The 21,732-nt window shown below is 36.8% G+C and overlaps 1 protein-coding gene across 1 annotated transcript; it reads left to right on the top strand.

The window, feature by feature from the left end:
• Nucleotides 1–17,026: 17,026 nt before the first annotated feature.
• On the top strand, nt 17,027–21,287 carry LOC110639842 (B-box zinc finger protein 22-like). The gene is made up of 5 exons (XM_058145549.1): nt 17,027–17,043; nt 17,410–17,607; nt 19,512–19,937; nt 20,686–20,941; nt 21,029–21,287. Exons 2-5 carry the CDS (start codon nt 17,425–17,427, stop codon nt 21,139–21,141), a joined length of 978 nt encoding a protein of 325 aa, XP_058001532.1. The 5' UTR covers nt 17,027–17,043; nt 17,410–17,424; the 3' UTR covers nt 21,142–21,287.
• Nucleotides 21,288–21,732: the final 445 nt, after the last annotated feature.

Below are 21,732 nucleotides of genomic sequence, written 5' to 3'. Positions count from 1 at the left end.
TGAGATACTCATATAGCCTTTCTTCTTGTCTGGCGGGGTTGAACATCTTCAGGGCATACTCGGATTCAGGTAGGAGTTCTTGTTTCCCCTGTGCTATCATTCTCTCTAGCTGGTCAACATTTTCTTTTAGCTCTTGATAGAGAGTGGCTTGTCTTTCTTTTTCCTTCCTTTCTTTAGCACATTCTCTCAGGATATCATTGATAAGCTGTGCTTGCTCCTTCAGTTCAAGCTTCTTCTTTTTGCTTTCTTGTTTATACTCCTCCACGAGTATCTCTTGGTATTTCATTTTTTCTTGAAGCTTGCCATTCTGTATTTCTGCTTCTTTTATTGCAGCTTGGAGAGAGATCTTTTCCCTCTCCCATTATGTCTCTGGCTCTTCAAACCCCATCTTTTCGGTCCTTGCCTCTTCCCTGAGCCTTCTTACTTTTTTTTGAGGATCTGCTGTTGGTCCTCTAACTGTTTTATTCGCTCTTGTAATTGCGAGTTTTCGGTATTTGCCTTTTGTAGAGAGTCAGCCAAACGAGCACTAGCTTCTTCTGAAAGGATGTTTTGACGGGGATTACTGCCTTCGAATTTGGTTGGATCTGCAGTTAAGTGTCCTTGATCCCTGCCAGCCCTCCATTTAAGATAATCGCCCGTGACGCTCAGACCTTTAGGAGATCTTTCCATCATAATGATGTTTTCCCAAGATTTGCGAGCCACTTTCAATTCTTCTTCATTATCAAGCTCATGGTAAAAATGACCTTGGTGGTATTCTTCAATACTGATTGTGGACTGGGTTGAACCGAACTGTCTCATTACTAATGCTGGAGTATAACTTGTGTATCCGGTCACTCCGATTAGGGATACTGATTGATTACATCCCGTGCTGACCAAAATGGGTTGACTCGACGTTCACAATTTCCTCCAACAGTAGTCATGGCTGTTGAAGCTCAAAATCCGTTCTTGCCATTGCAGCTCATCCTTTGGGCTGATTACTAATCTGGTCATCTTTTCGATAAGAGGTTGATCAAGATACCAAGTTAACCCCTTTGTCTCCACAGGACATATGTGACTGATGATCCAGAGGTACAACAATTGAGAACAACACTTGATGGACCCCTTGCCTTGTTGTCGATAGTAAGTAAGAGTCAATAAAGTTTCTGCAAGAATTACCGGTATCGGGTTGACTTTCTGTTTCTCTACTGCCCAGAATATCTCCGCAACGCTGCAGGTTATGATTCCCGGAGGTCCAGGGAACAAAATCAGGCCATAGACCCCCAAAGCAAGTGCCAATGAAGCTTGTTCCCACTGTTCATCCTAGATGTATCGATCCAACCACTTCTTGAGGTAAGTCCAATACCATCCATGTGTGTTTCCATTGACAGTTTCTCTCGCCTTCGCTTCTTCCGGAGGAATCCCCAATATATGGGCGAACCATTTCCAGGTCTGCCTATGCTCAAAGTGTAAGTAGATTCGATTCTGCACCGCATAAGGAATTTCTAGCAATGCCTGATATTCTTCCATAGTGGGAGTAGTATCGATATCGTTGAATGAGAACACCCCATACTTGGGATTCCAAACCGACAGCATGGCTTTTAATACCGTGACTTGAACTTTAACTCGTATCAAGGTCGCAATTCTTCCATATTTTTCCTCAAATTGTGCTTTAATGTGATCGGGAAGCAACCTCTAACTACTAAACAAACCTTCAAGGCAGGTGCTTTTGACTTCAACTTTGCTCAGGTCCAACGAAGGTAACAAGTTGGCACCTCCCTTGGTGACATCACTTCGTGCAGGTACTGAACCCTGAGATGATTCGGACCACGGTTTAGCATGCTGTTCTGGTCTAGGAATCTCTTTTGCCGACTGACTCGAGGATGCCATGTAAAAAGATGATGCTTATTCTTTTACAGACCTCAATTCGGTGATGCCTGCAGGGAAACTTGTTAGCAGGACGAATTTAGGTAATTTTGAATTATACTGTTGGCAGGGTAACACCTACACATTTATCAAAGTAGGAAAGCGTGTAGGTCCTCCTAACAGTACGATCCAAGATTACCCTTAAAAATAAGAACATAAAAAAAATAAACAGGATAGGGTGAGAGCAAGTATGTCCCTTTTGTCCTAAAATAAGGAGAGTCCTGGTACCGGGTTGGTGCTACCTAATTAGATAGTTCTATCTTACGAGGTAGTTTGCTACAGCTTCCAGCTATTGTGACAGTTTAGCTCAAGGTCTAATTTTTCTAAAAGCCACAGGTTCCCAGATTGCCCCTACTGCGAACAGTAGAGCCCCATTCTATCACCATGATACTAACGGGAGAGTTCCACGGGTATCACAGTAAATAGAACAAGTTTCAATCTGAGCAGAAGCCTTCACGGATACTAATGGGGTAAAACCCACGGGTACCGCTACATGACTCCCTCCTATTTCCTAAAAGGGATAAGAAAGCCCGGGTATAGGGCTGAAGTGTGTGAGGACATTGTATGAGTGTTTAGTGTGTGAAGGGACACCTTTACCTCTTCCCAATATGGGGCAGTTTTTCCTTTTTTTTTAGACGAAGAGTGCTATAATAAGACAATCAAGACAAGCAAAATGGTTAGCAAAAATAACAATAATTGACATATGGAATTTTGTAAATTAAGCCCACTTAACTATGGTTTGAGCATAAAATTAAATCTACTTTTGGACCTCTGAACTGGGGTTAAGGTGAAGGTACTAAGTCCCCAGTGGAGTAGCCAAGCTGTCGCAAGGTATTTTGCGGTCGCCTGGACGAACACTCACCGAAGTGGGAAAGAGTGATGAGTCGCCACTTTAATTTTGAGGGAAATTAAAGGAAACCATTTATGAAAACAAACTAACATAAAACCACTTCGAAAACAGAGATTCTAGGTTCAGGGTCCGTATACGGGCAGGGAAGGTGTTAGGCACCCCGCCTCGTCCCTCTATGAGGGCAAGCAGATTTAACATTATGCTCTTCGTAGATTAAAATCGATAGCTAGGAGGGTTGGGCTAAAATGAAGATGTTAATCCCTTTGACAAAAGGGAATATTTAATTTTTCACTAGATTTCGGATTACCCAGATACATAAGTAAATGAGACGACCTCAGTGAATTGATGTTGTGTTGCGGTTTTTGTTCATAGGATTACTTTGCGTGTTTATTAAAATTTGATGTTCAGAATCGGATAAGAACTCTCCTCCGATCTCTGTTAAATATTTATTAAAATTTTTTATTGAGAATCGGATAAGAACTCTCCTCCGATCTCTTTTAAATACTTATTAAAATTTTTGATTGAGAATCGGATAAGAACTCTCCTCCGATCTTTTTTAAATATTTATTAAAATTTCAGATTGAGAATCGGATAAGAACTCTCCTCCGATCTCTTTTAAATATTTATTAAAATTTTTGATTGAGAATCGGATAAGAACTCTCCCCCGATCTCTTTTAAAAATGCAATTTGAGAATTTTAATGAAGGATCTCGGATAAGAACTCTCCTCTGATCTCCCTTTGTTTGGATGAGGATCAGGTAAAAACTCTCCTCCGACCTCTTGAAATTTAATTACGATCGTATCGCGCAAGGACCTTAGGCTAAGAGTTCTGGCATTCGAAGACACTGGGGATCTGGATTAGGCTTCTTTTAACTCATTGGTACCTTGTGACTAGATAGGGGATACCGGATTGAATTTTTACCGATCTCCTTTGTGATCGGCTTATCAGTACTTCTCGGCAAGTAACATTTGCTCTATTTTATTTGCTAATCTGAAATTTAATTTTACTCCTACTCTTCACCTTACCCTGTCATCTTCTTGAGCTAATCTAATGGTTCGACTTCATAATTCTCTGATTTATTATCCGAACGTTTATTAAAAAAACTCTTATGTTAAGATACTGCTACCAACACTTTATCAAACTACCTATACGTTACCCGTAACCAGAACACCTACATTAGGAGATAATAAAAGACCAAGAACAAATAAAAAACGTGAACTGATATATCAAAGATAAACTCAAGAGAATAACCACCCACGTAGGACCTTCTAACGTAAGACAAACTTTAACGAAAATTATGAGCGTAAAAGAAAATAAAGACGAACACTAGATAGGGCAATGGTTCAGACACTCACCTGTAGGAAGTCGAACCTATTGAACTAACTATGGAGTCGCGAATGTTGCAGAGTTGCGTGCTAATAGTCTGGGGGCTAATGCTTGCCTTGAAATGATGAATGCCTAGTTAGCATGTAATCGAGCCGGAATGACAATGAATGAGATTGAGCTCAGAAAATAAAAGTGGATATAAAGGTGATGAAAACAGAACTAAAACTAAGAAAGGGTATCGTAGAGCAATGAACAAACTAGAAATCAATAGTTCCAGTGTCCAACACTTCTTCAAAGAAAATACTTTAGAAAACTGGTTTCTAAAGTTTTTTTCTAGCTTAAAAATAGTAGAGTAGCAAAACTGAATCAATTTTCAGAGCCTTTCCACTATAATCACCACCCTTCTTCTTTTTTCTCGTCCCCTTCAACAATTTCCATACAGGCATTTATAGGGAACAAGTGCTCCCAATGAAGGGTCAGGATTTCTTTTGAGGGAAATTGAAGGTTTGGATTTTAAAGGACATGATCTGATGCTTGGGAATCAAAGAGAATCAAAATGAACGGTAGAGATTCTTTTCAGAATATTTGTCCTTTCTATCTTCTAATCTGACGGCTCAAAATTTTCTTGTCCAGGCCGATCCAAGGGCCGGGAATAAAAAGTGCCAGTCTTGTCGTCTTCTTCTTTGATCCAAGGGCTCCGGACTTATCCTTACAAGTAAGATCAACAGTGGAGATTGGGATGTACAGGACTGTCATGACATGCTCTGGCACCTGTCAGTAATGTGGGCGATTCTATAAATGAGGCGTGCGGTGGAGATCTCGTCTGCAATGCTTTAACTATCTCGGCTCTGATTATGACGACAGTTATTGGAAGTTGTCTTATTCTCCTTGCTTTCCGACCTCCCCTCCCTTTCGATCTTTCTAACACGATCCTATTCCGATCTTTCATGTCGGCCCCCCTCTTCCGATCTCTCCTACTCCGGTCTTCTCCTTTATCTGGTCCGGTTCAGTCAAAGCATTTATTCCTTCGATTCTGAGGCGTCCGCTTCGTTTTCTGCTAGCAATAAATGCTCAGACCTTCTCCATATATATACCTCCAACAAGAAACCCCCCGCATTTGATTTTCTCCTCTTTCCTTCTCACTTTTCTATTCTAACCGCTCCGGGAACAATCCCGGCCATGATAGCCGCTTTTAATCTTTTTTCGGCTGTTCACCTTGTTTATCAATTGAAAATTTATGACCCCGGTGATCAGAAAATCACTATGGCCACCTCAGATGACAATGAGAGAACTGGACTAATTTACCGACCCAAATCGAGAATATCGATTGTGTTGACCTCAAATCGATCGACCGAAGTAATCGGCGAACTGATTTCGGGCGAGAGGACTGCTAATTTCCCTCCGATCTTTGGTGACTGCCCTTCGAAGTTCATTTGGCTTTTCACCATGTTGGGTGTCCCGATAGCGGCTCGGTTCCGAGCGATAACATTGATGACGATTTCTCTCATTCTCATGAGAGTCATAGTCCCCCCATCTGAGCTGTACATCTATCCGATGTCGACGGCCAGTCTCCTGATCAAACACATCTTTTGATTCAGCCACGAGACTAGGCTTTGACATAGGCCTTTACTAGATAGGATGTACTGCCGATCTCTAGAGATCGCCTAAATGATGTAATCTGACCTTTAATGTAATCCGATCTTTAATGTAATCCGATCTCTAGAGATCGCCCAAATGATGTAATCTGACCTTTAATGTAATCCGATCTCTTGAGATCGCCCAAATGATGTACTCTGGCCTTTTGGAAATAAAATTTTATTTTGACAATTATCATTTTGTTATTATTGCATTGATTATTTTCCGATCTCTGATGTGTTTATCCGATCCGGTTCCTAACTGAATAGCCTTTAACCGATCCACAATTCCAAACATCCGCCTTAATTCACCGTTCTTTAACCAACCGATCTCTCCTTATTCAATTATGGAATTTCTGGAATATTCTTGAGACGTGTCAGAAAAAGCTGTCGAATCCCTCTAACCGATGCCCCGCTTGGGACACCGTGAGCATTAAATGCTCAGACGAGTATAAATAGGGGATGGGTCCGCCAGTTGTCCCCTTATGTCATTTTCAGCCTTTCGCGAGTGATTCCAAAATCCTCTCATTTTTTCAAGTTCTTCCGGCACCGATCACACTCCGGTAAGGACTTTGATCTTTCTTTTAGTTTAAATTTTCCCTTTTCTTTGAAAATGAGCGGCGCCGAGGGTTAGAGAGCGGCGAGCCCCCCTTTCGTTCACGTCTCATGGTCGTCAGATGAAGTTGAAGTGGTCGGACCGAGTGGGCGATCTGAACCTCCTACATCCTCCATTCCAGCCCGTGGTCAAGCGGGACCCTCAAGAGGAACGCATTCTTCAGGGAGAGAAAACCTTCCCGTGGACGAGCTGCAGTCCATCCTTCAAGAAACCGATCTGCAGTCGTTTGCCCAAGAATATAACCTTCGGGCAGATTCGTATGAGCTTATCAGGTGTCACGGCAATCTCCGAGCCGATCATTTCTTTGAAGAAAACGATATGATTATGGTATACGAAAAGCAATTGAAAGCCGGGCTGCGGTTCCCTCTTGATGACTTCTTCAAGGAAGTTCTGAAATTCCACCAAGTCTGCATAGCCCAAATTCACCCGAACTCATGGCAGATCCTAGTAGCCTTCAAAGGCCTCTGCCGAGCTAAGGGGCTCAGACCAACGGCGAAGGTATTTGCCGAGCTACACAGGCTAACTCACCGAAAGGACGATGAGTATTGGTTCTTTCAGGCGAAGCCGCATTGCGAGCTCTTTACCGACCTGCCTTCCTCCCTGAAGAATTGAAAAAATCGATTTTTTATTCTGAGGAGCAAGGTTCCGGGCGGTTTTGAGGGTTTCCCGCGTAGCTAGCTGCATGTGGGCCCCTCACTTCCGAAGCGCATCACTCTGAATAGGGAAGAGGGAATAATGGTGATGGAGCTGAAAGATCAGGCGGCCACTCAGAAGTTCTCCTGTTTAGATACAGTGACGGCCGAACTGCATCATTGGACAATGGAGCTAATTACCGGCGAAGAACGCGGGCTTCAGCTCTCTGACCTCGGCTTCGGTACTTTCTATATCTCTGATCTCTGAACCCTTAGTGAACTCACTGACTTTTCCTTTGCACAGGTATGGCGGGCCGCAAGGGTTCCAAGGAGAGCCGAAAGCGGAAGAGAGAGGTCTCCAGAAAGGTGCGAGAGATGAAGCGCGCCGAGGCCCTTCAGACGCCAAGGCACGATTCGGGGGAGATGCAGGAAGGCTCATCACGACCCTCAGGACCGCCGATCCCTGACATAGAAGTGGTTCGGTCTCCTCCTCGACGTGAAGAGCCACCTCCACCTCCGCCGGTTGCTTCTAGTGCGGAAGGGGGTCCTTCCCAACCTCCGGCGAGGACCCTTTCCCGCGGCGCTCAAGTCCTGATCCATTCGTTGGAGAAGAACCACACGGTTCGGGAGAATCCGGGCTTGGCTAAGGTCTTAGGGGCCTCGATCTGCCTTCAGGAGGATTAGGATAGGCTGTCCCCAAACAGTCTCGATGATATCCTGACCCGGACTATGAGCCTGAGCGTGGAGAGCCTGATGAGCCAACACATTGTCCGGGAGAAGGCTCACCGCATGAGGCAGGAGCTCAATAAGGTGGGTCAATAAGCAGCTTCCCTTCGATCCCAACTTTCATCCGCCCAAAACTATATAGCTGAAATTGAGGGGCGGATGAAGTTCTATGAAGAATAAACTGGCCAAGCAAGCTCATGTTCTTGAAGAGGTTCGGGCGCTCCGAGCTACTGATGTCGCTCGCCTCACTGACGAACTCAAAGCAAAAGAAGAAGAGGCAGTGACAAGGGAGGCCGGCGCTTATGTGAATGCCCATGGGGACCTTTTGGCCGAGCTCAAGAAGCGTTATCCCGAAGAGGACTTTTCCTCAATGGTAGACTTGGCTCCGCAAGACGAAGAGGATAGCGAGGAGGAGGCTGAAGGCGAGAGAGGAGGTGAACAAAATGTAGAACAGGCTGGGGGTGATCCTCCAGCCGAATGACTTGTATAAATTTTTAATTTGAAATGAAATGAAGTTCTTTTTTGTTAAATGACTGGATGAGATCGAAAAGTATCTAAGTTGCATGAGCGCCTAATTTGTCTGAACATATTAGAACAACTTGAAAGCAATTATTAACCTATGTATGAGAGATCGGTAAAACTTTGTAAACATGAGATCGGCTTAAACCGAGAACAAACACTGAACGGAACTTAAGATTATTAAAATTGGAAACCTGATTTGAAAACTTAAGATCGGAAGTACCATTAAGCCGGATTAAAACTTTAACTTTATTGAACAGCTATCTACAATATTTATGAATGGGGGATCGGATAGCATGAAGACCTAATGTTGGTTCAATTTCATTTGACAAGAGAGATCGGAAATGCGATTGATTAGCCAAAAACTTGGTAATTGATTCGAGAGATCGGATAGGATTTAAATGACACGGGGACTTAGTACTGGTTCGATTCCTTTTGAAGAGAGATCGGAAATGTGGTTGTTTGGCAAAGAGAGACTTGGAAATGTGGTGGTCTGGCAAAGAGAGACCGGAAATGTGATTGACTGGTAAAGAGAGACTTGGTGCTGGGAATCGGTTATTGATTTCGGAGATTGGCCAAAATATGGTGTGGACAAACCCAAATCAAATGAATATTTCTGACACATGCGGAAATTCTAGAAGTTAACAGAATTATACAAACATTAATAAACGACCTGCGAGGGAGAAAAGCAGGTTAACCTCAAAAATATCCTCCTGTGGCCTGGAAAAATATTGAACAGGAGTGAGCGTTCGACTCAGAGAGTAAAATATCAATTTTAACCATAATCTCTATAACTATCTAAAGCTAATGCACCCTGTAGAGTGAAATGCAACATCAGCAATATTTTCACATCATAACAGCAAAAAGGTAATTTGGAGCACTCACACACCCAGTAATGTCAAACCATAAATATATGGGAGCTGATCCCCTATACAGCTATCTTGAATCCAACCTGTACCAGCGAAGAACTTAAGCCAGACTTTCGCTTAATAAACCAAATCAGGGTCCCAACAAAGAACTCAAGCCATGTCTATCCCGAAGGAACGGGTCCCAGCGAAGATCTCAAGCCGTGTCTACCCGTCCTATCCATAGTCAACACCACATCACACGCACACCAACGCACGGACACTGCTCCAAATTATCACAACAGCATCCATGGCACTTTAACAGTTATGAATGCAATATAAAACATGCATAGAGTTTAACTACATAGATATATGCATATAAGTGATGCATGGGCATGCTTGAACATATAATAATATCGAAATTACAATTAAAATTTATATTTTACTCACAGACTTGACAGCAGTCACTGTGGCGGCTGGGCAGAGGAAGAAGGCTATCCCGGCTCACCTGACAATTTTATTACGATTATTTAATACAATTGACTCAATACAAACCAAGAAAAGACCAAATACGTCCTAAGTCGTGCCGAAAATTTGGCAGAGTCTCCCCTATACCTAGGACCTACCCAACCTGTAAAAAGGCTAAAAATACACTTCTATATTCGCATGCCATACACTCACAACTCAATCATATCACACAGCCACTCCTGAGCCCATCCAAACAGTCATCAATCACACGATGTAAAATTACAGTTTAGTCCTTATAGTTGACCCTTTTTGCAAAAACTACCCAAATAAACTCTAAAAATTCTAAAACTTTGCCCCGCGGTCCTTAGCAATATTATTAGGCTATTGCAAAAAGAATCATAATTTTTTGAGCTACCACGAATATTTTATGGATTTTTAATCCCATTTAAGCACTAGAAAATTACGAAAAAGCAAGGTTCGGGTTTACCTATGCCGATTCCGACTCCGGGGACGCGCTCGAGACGTTTGACAATGGTGGGGTAGCCAAAATCTCGATCCAATTTGGAGACCTTTTCGGTAGTCGGTCTGTCTGGCCGAAAATTCACAGATCCGAACAACTGTTGAATTTTCGCGAATTGAAGATACCTACACGAAGCCCACAATACGAGGGTTAGTACATAAATTTTACAGAATTTTCTAATCTCATTTAATGCTCGGAAAAACATTATGAAGTTTCGTGGGACTCACCAAAAAACGATGTAGGAAAATTTTGAAATTTATATTGCCGCGAAGCTCTCGACTATTGGAGCGCTCTGGTACTCTCGGTTTCCTCGTGGGGTTCACAGTTTGCGAGAAATATAGTCCAAAAATCAAAATGGGCTAAAACTTCCCGGATAAAAATTGGACAAACCGCTAGATGAATTTTGGTGTTCTTGGTGTCTATGGAAAGCTCTCGAGGTGTAGATGTTGTTTACACAAGACTCGGCCCAATCGGTGGCCAGATCGGCCCAATTTCGGCCGGGAAGACGAAGCGGCTTGCTGCTCGTCGCACGACTTCGCGTGTGGTTTTCCGGTGTTCCAGGCAGCGGCCGGAGATGGGGGGAGGCTGGGGTGGCGCGCCGGCGAGGTGGAGAGGGCTGGGTGGCGGCTGGCCTGCAAGGGGAGGAGGGAGGAGAGAGAAAACGGGAGAGAGAGAAGGAGAGGTCGGGACGCACGCGGGGAGAAAGAAAAAGGAAGAAGAAGCCGGTCCGATTCGACCGGTCAGGTTCGATTCGACTGGTCCGATTCAAGATACAAAATTTTGAATTTTTACTCTGCCTTGGGACCGAAAACGAGGTCCAAAAATTTCGAAAAAATTCTAAAAAACTCAGAAAAATTCGTAGACTCCAAATATATTTTTGGTTTGCCACGTGGTCTTTAAATTAATTTTTTAAAAATCATCAAAATTTTTATTTTCGAAAAATCGAACCCGATTTCTAAAATCCGAACAATTTCAAATAATTTCCTAAAATTCAAATAAAATAAAATATCAATATTTCCCCAAAAATAATAAATTTAAAAATTAGGGGTATTACAACTAATTGACAACTTGTGATTGGTCTTTCGGGATCCCACATTAGATGTGGAGTATGCGTGTGTGTGGGTAATATAAGAATAAAGACTTCGTTAAAATAATTATGGTTTTAATAGCAGTCTATTCCTATCATGGACTTGTGTATGTATATATTCTATCTATCAATAAAAAAAAAAAAAGCACCCGAGTGAAAACAAGAAAGAGTTGAGTATCCCGGTATAGCTCTAATTGGGGTCTGGGAGTTAGTCAGACCCCCCCAGAGGCTAGTATTTCAGAATTTCACATCGAATTTGGAGTGTGCATATGTATGAGTTATATAGGAATAATGACTCTATTAAAATTATCCATTCCTATTACTAACTCGTGCGTACGTATATTCTATTTATCAAAAACAAAAAAACTTGTGATCAACATAAAGATTTTATTGCGACAAAACTAGATTGTACATGTATTGTTGAGGAAATAACATCTCAAATAATATAAAATTTAAAATGATTTGATAATGGCTTGATAAAAGCATATTCTATGTATAAATTCATTATCAAAGCAAAAAAATAATTACAAACATTAATTATTTTTTCTCTCACATACACGTCACCTAACAATATCCGTATGGCTTACCCATGACATTCACTGCAAACGCTTAACAACTCTCATAATTTTGGTGGCCTCAATAATATGCTCACTAGCAGTTGGCTACCTTTTATAATAAACTATCGGACAAGAGTCTGAGTTGGACTCAACTTCCCAATGAATTTCATCGAAATTCAATCCTTTGCCACCTTCCTCTTTTTTTTTTTTTTTAATTAAACTTTGGATTCAACGAATCTCCTTCATAATTTTTGCAAAACTCAATTTCCGCAATCCCTTTTTTTTCATTATTTTTTTAATTGTTCGAAATCTGAATTTTTTTTTTATCTTTTTATATGTAATTTGAATATGACCCATTTTATGACAGTAGTAGTATTCCTTAGTCAGTCTACTTGTAGTCTTGAGACTAATTTACTATTTCTTATAGAATTATTTTCACGTGAATTACTTCTGCTATAGCGAAAAGGATAAATTTTGACAATTATACCTGAATTTATTTAGTTGTAATATTACAGTCTCTCAACTTAAAAATGTAACATAAAATCCTATCAAATTTTAAATTTTACACAGTAAAATCTTTTTAACATCCAATTACCAGTTTTTCAGTTAGACGCTGACCTGGACAGTTTCAGCATTGAGTTTAGTAAGTATTTCTCTTTTCTCTCTCAAGTCATGTATAAATTGAATCATTTTTTTTCTTTATAGACATAATAATTTTTCATACGTAAAGAGAATAATTTTACACTTTGCATAAGAGAGGAGAGAGAAATATTGACTAAGTACCATGCAGGAGCTATTCACATCAGTTTCTAACTAAAAAATCAATAATTGAAAGTCAGAGAGATATTACTGTGTAAAATTTGAAAGTTTGGGGGTTTTATGTTACATTTTAAGTTAAAAGACTGTAGTATTACAACTATATAAGTTCAGGGACAATTGTTATAATTTATCCATAGCTAAAACTATTAACAAAAGTTCTACCTTCATTACTACTATTTGGCTTCTTGAATTTCTTTTCATCCAAAATTACTACTAAACTCTTACCAACTGTTAGGGTATCACTAAACTTTGATAAGATTATGGGAGTCATCAATTTTTACACTAACGTTAGCCAATTGAATAATTAAATTACTGAAAGTATTAAAGTGATCGCTCACAAAAATATCTTTCACCACCGTTCTTAGTTGGTACAACTTATTTTTAAAATATAAACGGTTTGTGAGTGATTTTGATATGTTTAAACTCTTCAATTTCTTCCATAAGACTATTGATAAATCTCCTTCAAAAAATTATATTTTATATCAGAAACTAATGTCAGTCAAATTGAAGTCGAATAGTGTTTCACAAACAAATTCACTGTCAAAGAATAAATAATTACAAACACTGATTAATTATTTTTTCACTAAAAAACGCAACCCGTGACACTCTTCACACGGCGCACCCGTAGCCTTCACTACCCACGCTCAACAACTCTCACAATTTCAATGATTTAAACGCTCTGCTCATTTACAACTCTCAAATTATGGCCACCCTTTTATAATAAGCTATTGGACAAGAGTCCAATTTAGACTCAACTTCTTAATGAATTTTGATGTTGATCAAAATTTAATCCTATGCAGACAACCCACACCACCCCCCCCCCCCCCCCCCCTCCCCCTTTTATTAAGCTTCTTAATTAAATGAAATTTCAATTCCTAATTTTATTTAGACTTAAATTCAATATGTTATACATATTTATTGAGAGGTTATATGTGTACAAATTACTCGTCAAAATTTTATGTAATCTTTACATAACTTAACTTAGTTTAGTGGTTAAAAGCATATCACTCACTTGACAGTCTCATATTTGAATCTCTACTCTTTTAATCTCTCTATTTAAAAAAAAAAACTTTATCCTATCTCTCTATGGACAACCATTGGATGAAAATTCCTCCTCTGAATATTGTTCAATGGTTGTTTTTTTTATGCTAATTATGTGGTTACTTTTCCCCACAATTGTGTATTTTTTTCTCTGTAACCGTGTGGCATAAGTTTCCTCTCCTTCCTTTACATGTAGGTCAGTGGGCTCAATTGACCCTTTGACTTGGTGGAAAACTCTAATATATATATAAATTGGGGAAAAAATTCATCTAAAAATAAATTATGGATCCACTTAAAAATTAATAATAAAAATAATAATTCATTTAATTTTTTTTTCTTTTTTCAAAAATAATTATATAAAAGTTAGAGTACCATTAAATAAAAAAGACAAATTAAAATGATTTTCTCCATATATTTGTATGAAATTTAAAAAAATCTTCTTGAGATTATATTTCAAAGGAGGCGTTAACCATGCTCTTCGATGCCACTTGTCATTTCTTTTATCTTTTCATGTTCATAAAAATCTCAAAATTTTCTCCTTTCATTTCTTTTTTTTATTATTATTTTTTTTATTTTCTATTGATTAACTTTATCTTTTTTTCTTTTTCACTTTTTAAAAAATAAAATATAATTATTTTAAATATAGATAATTTATTGCAAATAGAAAAGAAATCATGATAAAAAAATTCAACAAGCTACCAATTTACATTATTACGAAGCAGAATTATTTTATTTTGTCGTAAATTTATAATTTCAATGGCTTAATAAAACGTTTTACTGAGATGAATACTAAATTATATTTTTTTTATAACATGTTTAAATCCCAAAAACTCTTTTTCATATTTGATAACTACCCATTTGAGTTTTCATCGATGGAGCGAATGATACTCAATAAGAACATAAAATTTGCATGATTATTATTTTTTTAATAAATAATTTATTTTTTATATATAATTTTTTATTTAAAAATTAAATTAAATAAATAAACCTTTAACTCACTGACTTAATTTCCTGATTCCACCCCTGAAGCTGAGGAGCAAAGGTGTAAACAATAACGCTCAATTAAAGTGTGGCTTATAAAACATTTTCCATCTTTTTTGTTCCAATTTTCCTTCTCATTTCCTTGTTTTTTCAAGTTTTCACTTTTCAGTTGGAAAATTGAAATTTTGAAAAACTTATTCATTTTTATCCTTTTTCAAGACTCTACTTTCTATTTTTCTTGACTAAATCTTTTTTTAAATAAAAATTTACAAGCTAAATACTTTTTTTTTTAAATCATGTTAAATGTTAATTATTTGAATAAATTGTTAAATGAAGTTATAATAATATTTTATGATCTAATTGAATTTTATAATTTATAAATATATTTTAAATTTAAAAATATCATGACAATCATTATAAAAAATAATCTTGACCTTAGATTTTTATTTGAAAAAATTATTGATGCAATATTATATAAATTTCAATAATTAAAAAATTGCATAAAAACATTGGAATTATTGGGATTTGAACTCATGTTTGTTGTGGAATTATGAGACCAATCATTGTCAGCACCACAAGAAGGAAATTTCCATGTTCTTTACTTAGAGCTTAATTTTGCTTCCCAACCATCTCTATTAAATCCCGATCAAATCTATCCACCAAACTATTTGAATCGGTGAATCAACATTTAAATCCGTTAAAATTTTTAATTAAATTAGATAAAAAAGTGATTAGTATGATCAGATTAATTTGGTGGTTGAATTGATAAATCGATATGACTCAATTGATCTAATCAATTTAATTATTCAATAAATTTTTTTTTTTACTATTAGTAACGAGAATTAAATTTAAAATTTTATAAAAAGTCTTTAAAATAAAAATCAATTAAGGTGGCTTGATATATATTATTTTATTTTAATATATTTATTTTTTAATATATACTTAATATTTTATAAATATTAAAAAAAATTATATATTTATAGAAATTTTTTATGTCTTATATTACTTAAATATTTTTATATATAATTTAAAAATTTATGTAAATATAACTTAATAAATACTAAAGTTTTATTTTTGAATAATTAAATTTAATTAATTGTATTTATTACTTATATTAATAGGTGATATTTTTAATTAATTTTTTAATAACTTGCTAGTTGAATCACTGATGCTATTCACCTAGTCTCTTCACTAAGCAACCTCCAAGCTGGGTTTAATTACGCTCCTCCCAACTACAAAGAACTACTTTAAGGTGTTTTTTGAAATGTAATGTAAAAATACAAAACTAAAAAAAAAAATTAATTTATTATTTAAAAAGTTTTAGCAACTAAACAATAAAATTTTCTATTAATATATATTTTTTTAAAAAGCAGGTTTTACTCTCCCCATGGCCTTTGAATTCTCTTCTCCATGCTATGTAGTTCAACCTCACAATTGAAAGTTCACAATAAAATTTTAATAGAAGTGAAAAAATCATAATGTATCACTTGCTTTCATGTATATTATAAAATATTAGATTCAACTATTTTATCTATTATTTAAGATTTTTTATATTGTAATTAAAAAAATAATTAAATCATCTAAGTTATAATAAAATAGTTCTTAATATCTTAACTAATTAAAAGGATATTGATAACATAAGTTTTATAAAATTACATAAATGATTATTATGTTTAGTAGGGATAAAATTAAATTTAGAAAAAAAAATGATCCTTAGTAATTTTTTTAAAATAATAAATAATTTTAAATAAAATAATTTTTTAAAAAATGAGATAGTGATGAACAAAAAGTATAAAAGTAGATTAAATTTATTACATAAAAAAAAAAGAAAGAAATTAAGCTTATAAACAACAAATAGGGGACAATTAATTTATTGTGGTCCTATCATTCATCTCAGCTAAGGGAAAACAGCATAAGGGGGTGACATGGTTCTTTTTTTTACAAGCTATATATGGGGTATGGGTAGATCAATCATCCTCAATTTTGCAAAACTAGTTAGGAAATTAGGGGACAATTTTCATATCTTTTATTCATAGATATTAGAGATGCTTTTTGTCCACATTTTCTCATTCCATGAGGAATGGGTTTTATTTTTTAAAATATTTAAAATTTTTAATATAATTAATTTTAATTGATATTTAAATTTAATATTTAAAACTTTTAAAAATAACTTTATCACTATTAAATTGAAAGTCATCGGTAAATATTATTTTAATTCCTTTGAACAAATATTTTATTTCAAATCAAAGAGGAGAGAGAGACATCTTTAATCAACAAAATTATGAATATATCAATATTTGGTATTTTATATGGTCAAGTCAATTTTATCTCTCTTACATTACAACCGGAAACAGCAAAGCTGGTCTCCTATGTCTTCACAGCAGTGAGGATCTGCCACGTGTAAAACATCATCCACGGCCGCAAAAAATATCCATTCTCATTTTCAACACTATTCACTTTCGCTCCCTTTTCTTTTCTTGTCCTTTATTTTCCGTCGGACCTCTGTGGGCTGAGGCTCAGGTGGCTTCATCTGGTCCTCTTATTTTTCTTCGAAGGATCTTGACTTCTATAAAAGGGTTACTTCGTCAAATTAAAAATATCCATAATTATATGTTATATATTGTATTTTCTCAAGGTTTTAGGAACAGATAGGGAGGGTTTTAGTCTAGATTTTTTTACAGATTTCGGAGAGAAAAACTGGATATAGACAAGATTATAGAGACAGAAGAAGTGGGGTTCTTTATATTTTTTTTTTATTTGATGTAGAGGAAAGGGTATTGGAGAGGCTTTGCAGAGAGTTAGGAACCTTGTGTAGAAAAACAGGATCTTGTTCTTTCCATTCTTGTCGTTTTTGCTTTTTTTTTTTTTAATTTTTTTAAATTGTAGGAAGAGGCAAAGAAGATGAAGATTCAATGCAACGTTTGTGAGGCGGCGGAGGCGAACGTGCTTTGCTGCGCCGACGAGGCTGCGTTGTGTTGGGCTTGCGATGAGAAAGTTCATGCGGCAAACAAGCTAGCAAGCAAGCACCAGAGAGTTCCTCTCTCTGGCTCTTCCCCTCAGATGCCTAAATGCGACATTTGTCAGGCATTTATATATATTACCTGTTATATACATCTCTATATGCATTCGTCCTTCTTTGCAATCCTCTTTAATCTTCATGGATGCCAAGCCTTTTCATCAATATATAACTAAAATGGTTTTGGTTGTGATTATATACATAGAACCATTTCTTTCTTTAAATATGATTGTTGATAGAAGTTTTGGATATTGAGACGGACCTATAGTGCCTGAGATGAATGGTGAGAAAGGATCCATAAGGTCAACCCCAACTAGTTTAGGATTAAGGCTTAGTTGTTTTTGTTGTTGTGACTGTTGATAGAATTTCAAAAGATATTGTCTTAGTAAAGGAAAAAAAAAAAAAAAAGAAGAGAGAGATATCCAAAATTCACCTTCTTTCCCCAGCATATTAGCTTCAATTCCAGTCCAGTAGTTAGATTCGGCTGATTCTGGTTTCAATGGTTCCTATATAATCCTGGTACCAATATATAATCTTGCTTCTGCTGATCAGTAATATCATTGTTTACCTAGAAAATTTAGAGGTTTTTAACAAACGTAGCTGGATATTGCCCTGTTGGCGGAATTCTTAGTTCTTCTTGTCTTTTTTGTTTATATCTTGCCAGTATTTTCTTTGGGATTAATTAATGTCGATTGTTAACTTGAATCACAGTCATCATAGGAGGTGGATATGGTTGGTTTTTCTAACATTCAATTAAATAAAGGGCTATTATTGTCTCTGTTTAACCATTTTAGAATAGTCTGCCTGTTGCATGTTACTGGTTTGGGTGTTTCTCATCTGCTCAGTGTAGAGCCTCATAGACATGCAAAACCTATTCTTGGACCCTAATCAAAAGCTTGGTCTTATGATGAGTTTTATTTGACTTGGCATTAGGATCTTTATGAACAATAGGTTAGTTTAGATCCTGGATGCCTCCATCATATTTACTTAATTTTAGCTTAATAAAAAATTTGATTTGTATTTGTCAATGCTTCAAGCCCAGTGGATCCTAGAGATATGACCTATACTTATTCTTTCTAAAAAGCTTGAGCTTTGGAGTTGAATAGCTTTTGACACTACCAATACCTGTCCACTTTATCAATGAAAAATAAAGCATGGCATGGCATGGCATGACAGTTGTAATGGAGTTTTTTTTTTTCTTTTTTTTTTTTCCATATTTTTCCTGAAGGGAGGTTTGCCAGAGTCAATATATGCATATCTTATTATGCTGTTTCCAAATTTTTTGCGGGATTTTATTTTACATGTGATGGCATGGTATCAATTGGCAACTTTATTGGTGATTAAACTATGATGGCATGAACTTTCTGTTAAGTGATTAAGTGTGTGTGTCTGTGTGTGTGTGGGTGAACTTTCTGTTAAGTGATTAAGTGTGTGTGTGTGTGTGTGTAATTTTTGTGTATATTTATAATGTACAGTACATCTTTGTGTACTTGTATGTCCCTCTGTTTCTAGTGTTAGTGCAGATAAGTAATTGTATTTAGTTCAAAGTGAAAGAAAATTTAATTTATCATCAAAGTGAAGGAAAATTTAATTTAACATCTTCATAATTCAGCAACACCACCCACCCCCTCAAAATTAAAATAAATAAATAAAATAGCAAAGTCATGTTTCTTTACTTCTATTCCCGGGGAGAAATTATATTTGCTTTTCCAGGGCACGTAGTGGTAAATTATAGTTGCTTCAATAACATTGGCTTCAACAAGATGTAACTTAACAGATGTTGGAGAAAGTATCAGCTTACAACGAAGCTGGCTAGAGTATTTAGCTATGCCTTGCTAGTGCAGTTGTCAGCGTATATGCCCATAGAAATGTTGTTATTGGCTGAACCATCTTGAGTCTATTGGTGTATGATCTGTTGAACTTTCTCTTTGTGGATTGACAAGTGATGATGCAAATCACTCTTTTGATACAGGAGACAGCTGGCTTTTTCTTTTGTCTAGAAGATCGAGCTTTGCTCTGCAGGAAATGTGATGCTGCTATTCACACAGCAAATGCCTATGTATCTGCTCATCAGAGATTTCTGTTAACTGGAGTAAAAGTTGGTCTAGAACCTACTGACCCTGGTGCATCCTCTTCTTCAGTGAAATCACCTTCGGGTGAAATAACCTCTGAAGCGAAATCTCATTCTGTTTCTAGAAGAGGAACTCCACTGCCATTGACTAGTCCATGCAATGGAGTTTTGCCTGCACAGGTTGGCAGACAGGAGTTTGAACCTTATAAAGTATCATTTTCTAGTGGTTCTGCAGCTGGAGGCATCCCAGAGTGGCAGATAGATGAATTTCTTGGATTAACTGATAATAGTCAAAATTATGGCTACAAGGACAATGGATCATCTAAGGTATGCATTTAAATATGCAATGTGGCCTCCATGTTATGGTCTTGTTGCTTTTTTTTTTTTTTTTTTTTTTTCCATCTCATACAATTACAAATCAATTGCCCTCTCCACATCTATCTGATGAATTGTAGCAAACAAGTGTGCCTCTTTATCTCTCATAATCATGTGCCATGCTGGCACTAACAGATAATAATAATAATAGGTTGAAGGACCTTATCAGAACTTAAATCTGTAATAGTTACATGGATGTCCCCTTCCACTTGGCTAGCTACTTGACCTTGTGAGGCTGTTGGATAAGCAAGTTGCTTTTGTAATTGATGCTTCATTAAATATTTTGTAAGTGATTAGTCTAATTTTATGATTGTGGGTTGTCTTGTAGCTGTGAATCTTGCTATTCAACGCACAAAAGCGGAGCATGTATGAGAAACGATTTGGTATATTTTATTCTGTACTTCTGTTAAGACTATGTTTGCAAGTTAGAATTTACATGCTTCGTAAGGTTTTTATGCAGAGGTTGATTAACAAGAAGTTGTGGTAGCGTGGTTATCTTTCTCGTGAACGAGCATAGTTTTTTTTTTTTTTTGGTTAACAAAATGTTGTTTTATAGCATAGTTATTCTGCATTTGTTTTGCTGTTGGAAGTAGCTTCCAAGCCTTTTAATTGCACTTGTTATTTAGTTATTACATGTCTTCTTCCAATGCTTATGGATGCCACAGCATGTAATTTTTGCTTTATTAACAATGTTTGTCAGGTTGATAGTGGCAAGGGTGGTGACTCTGACAGCTCTGGAATCTTAAGATCAGCTGAGGAAGAGGTAGATGATGATGAATGCCAAGGTCAGGTGCCAGACAGCTCCTGGGCAGTGCCGCAGATGCCTTCTCCACCTACAGCCTCAGGGCTATTTTGGCCAAAACGTGTCCAGAAACAATCTGATAGTGGAGATTTTGTGCCTGATATATGTTGCTCAACTGTGCAAAGCCATGACCAACATGGTACTGCAACAAAACGTAAGCGGCTCTGAGACTGTCTGTGGGCTTTAAGCTTCATATTTAACTCTGCTATCTAAGTTTAACCAAATTTGTTCTGATTGAAAGGCTATTGTAGTAAAGGTGGTATACGCAATCTGCTTCTAAATTTATCCGTATTGCTTAACCATCAGAGCAGGGCCTCGCTGTTATGCTGTGGCTACTTGGGTCTTGTAAGATGAAAGGATATGGCTACTTGGGTCTTGTAAATATTTGTTTCTTAGTCAATAATTTGCACGAGAGATTAGAATTCTGCATGAACAAGCAAATTTGTTGAAAAAAGGGTAACCTGATTGTTTAATAGAGTTCTCTCTCCCTTCAAACATTACTCCGATTTTCTTACAAATATGAGTCTATGGTTGAGATTGAAAATCCAATAGCCTCAAAGTATATCTTGTTTCTGGGTTTAGGGAGAATGATAAAGGTTTAGCATTTTTCTTATGTGAAAATCTTCTTACCGTGCGGTAGTAATGGCTAGAGTTGGTGTTTTCTCTGATGCCAAAAAGTTGCTCCTTGCATTAGTCTCACTTCACTCTTAGAAGTGCGAAGAAGCTGCTCCACTTGAGTTAGCTTAAGAAAATGTCACCTTTAATGGCATTTTCTTGGTTCTTTACTAAAAAATTGCTCTACTTAAATTGGTTTGAGAAAAACGTCACCTTTAGTGGCATTATCTTTATTATTTATTTCTTCAATAGAGCAACACAAGTTTGTAATTTGTTAAGATTGTGAATTAGTTGTGCAATTTTTTTTACATTATTCTAATAATTAATACT

This window comes from Hevea brasiliensis, chromosome 4 (genome assembly GCF_030052815.1).
Source record: "Hevea brasiliensis isolate MT/VB/25A 57/8 chromosome 4, ASM3005281v1, whole genome shotgun sequence".
Taxonomy (NCBI): domain Eukaryota; kingdom Viridiplantae; phylum Streptophyta; class Magnoliopsida; order Malpighiales; family Euphorbiaceae; genus Hevea; species Hevea brasiliensis.
The sequence above is the reverse complement of the archived record's forward strand: the minus strand, read 5'-3'. Positions and strand labels throughout refer to the sequence as shown.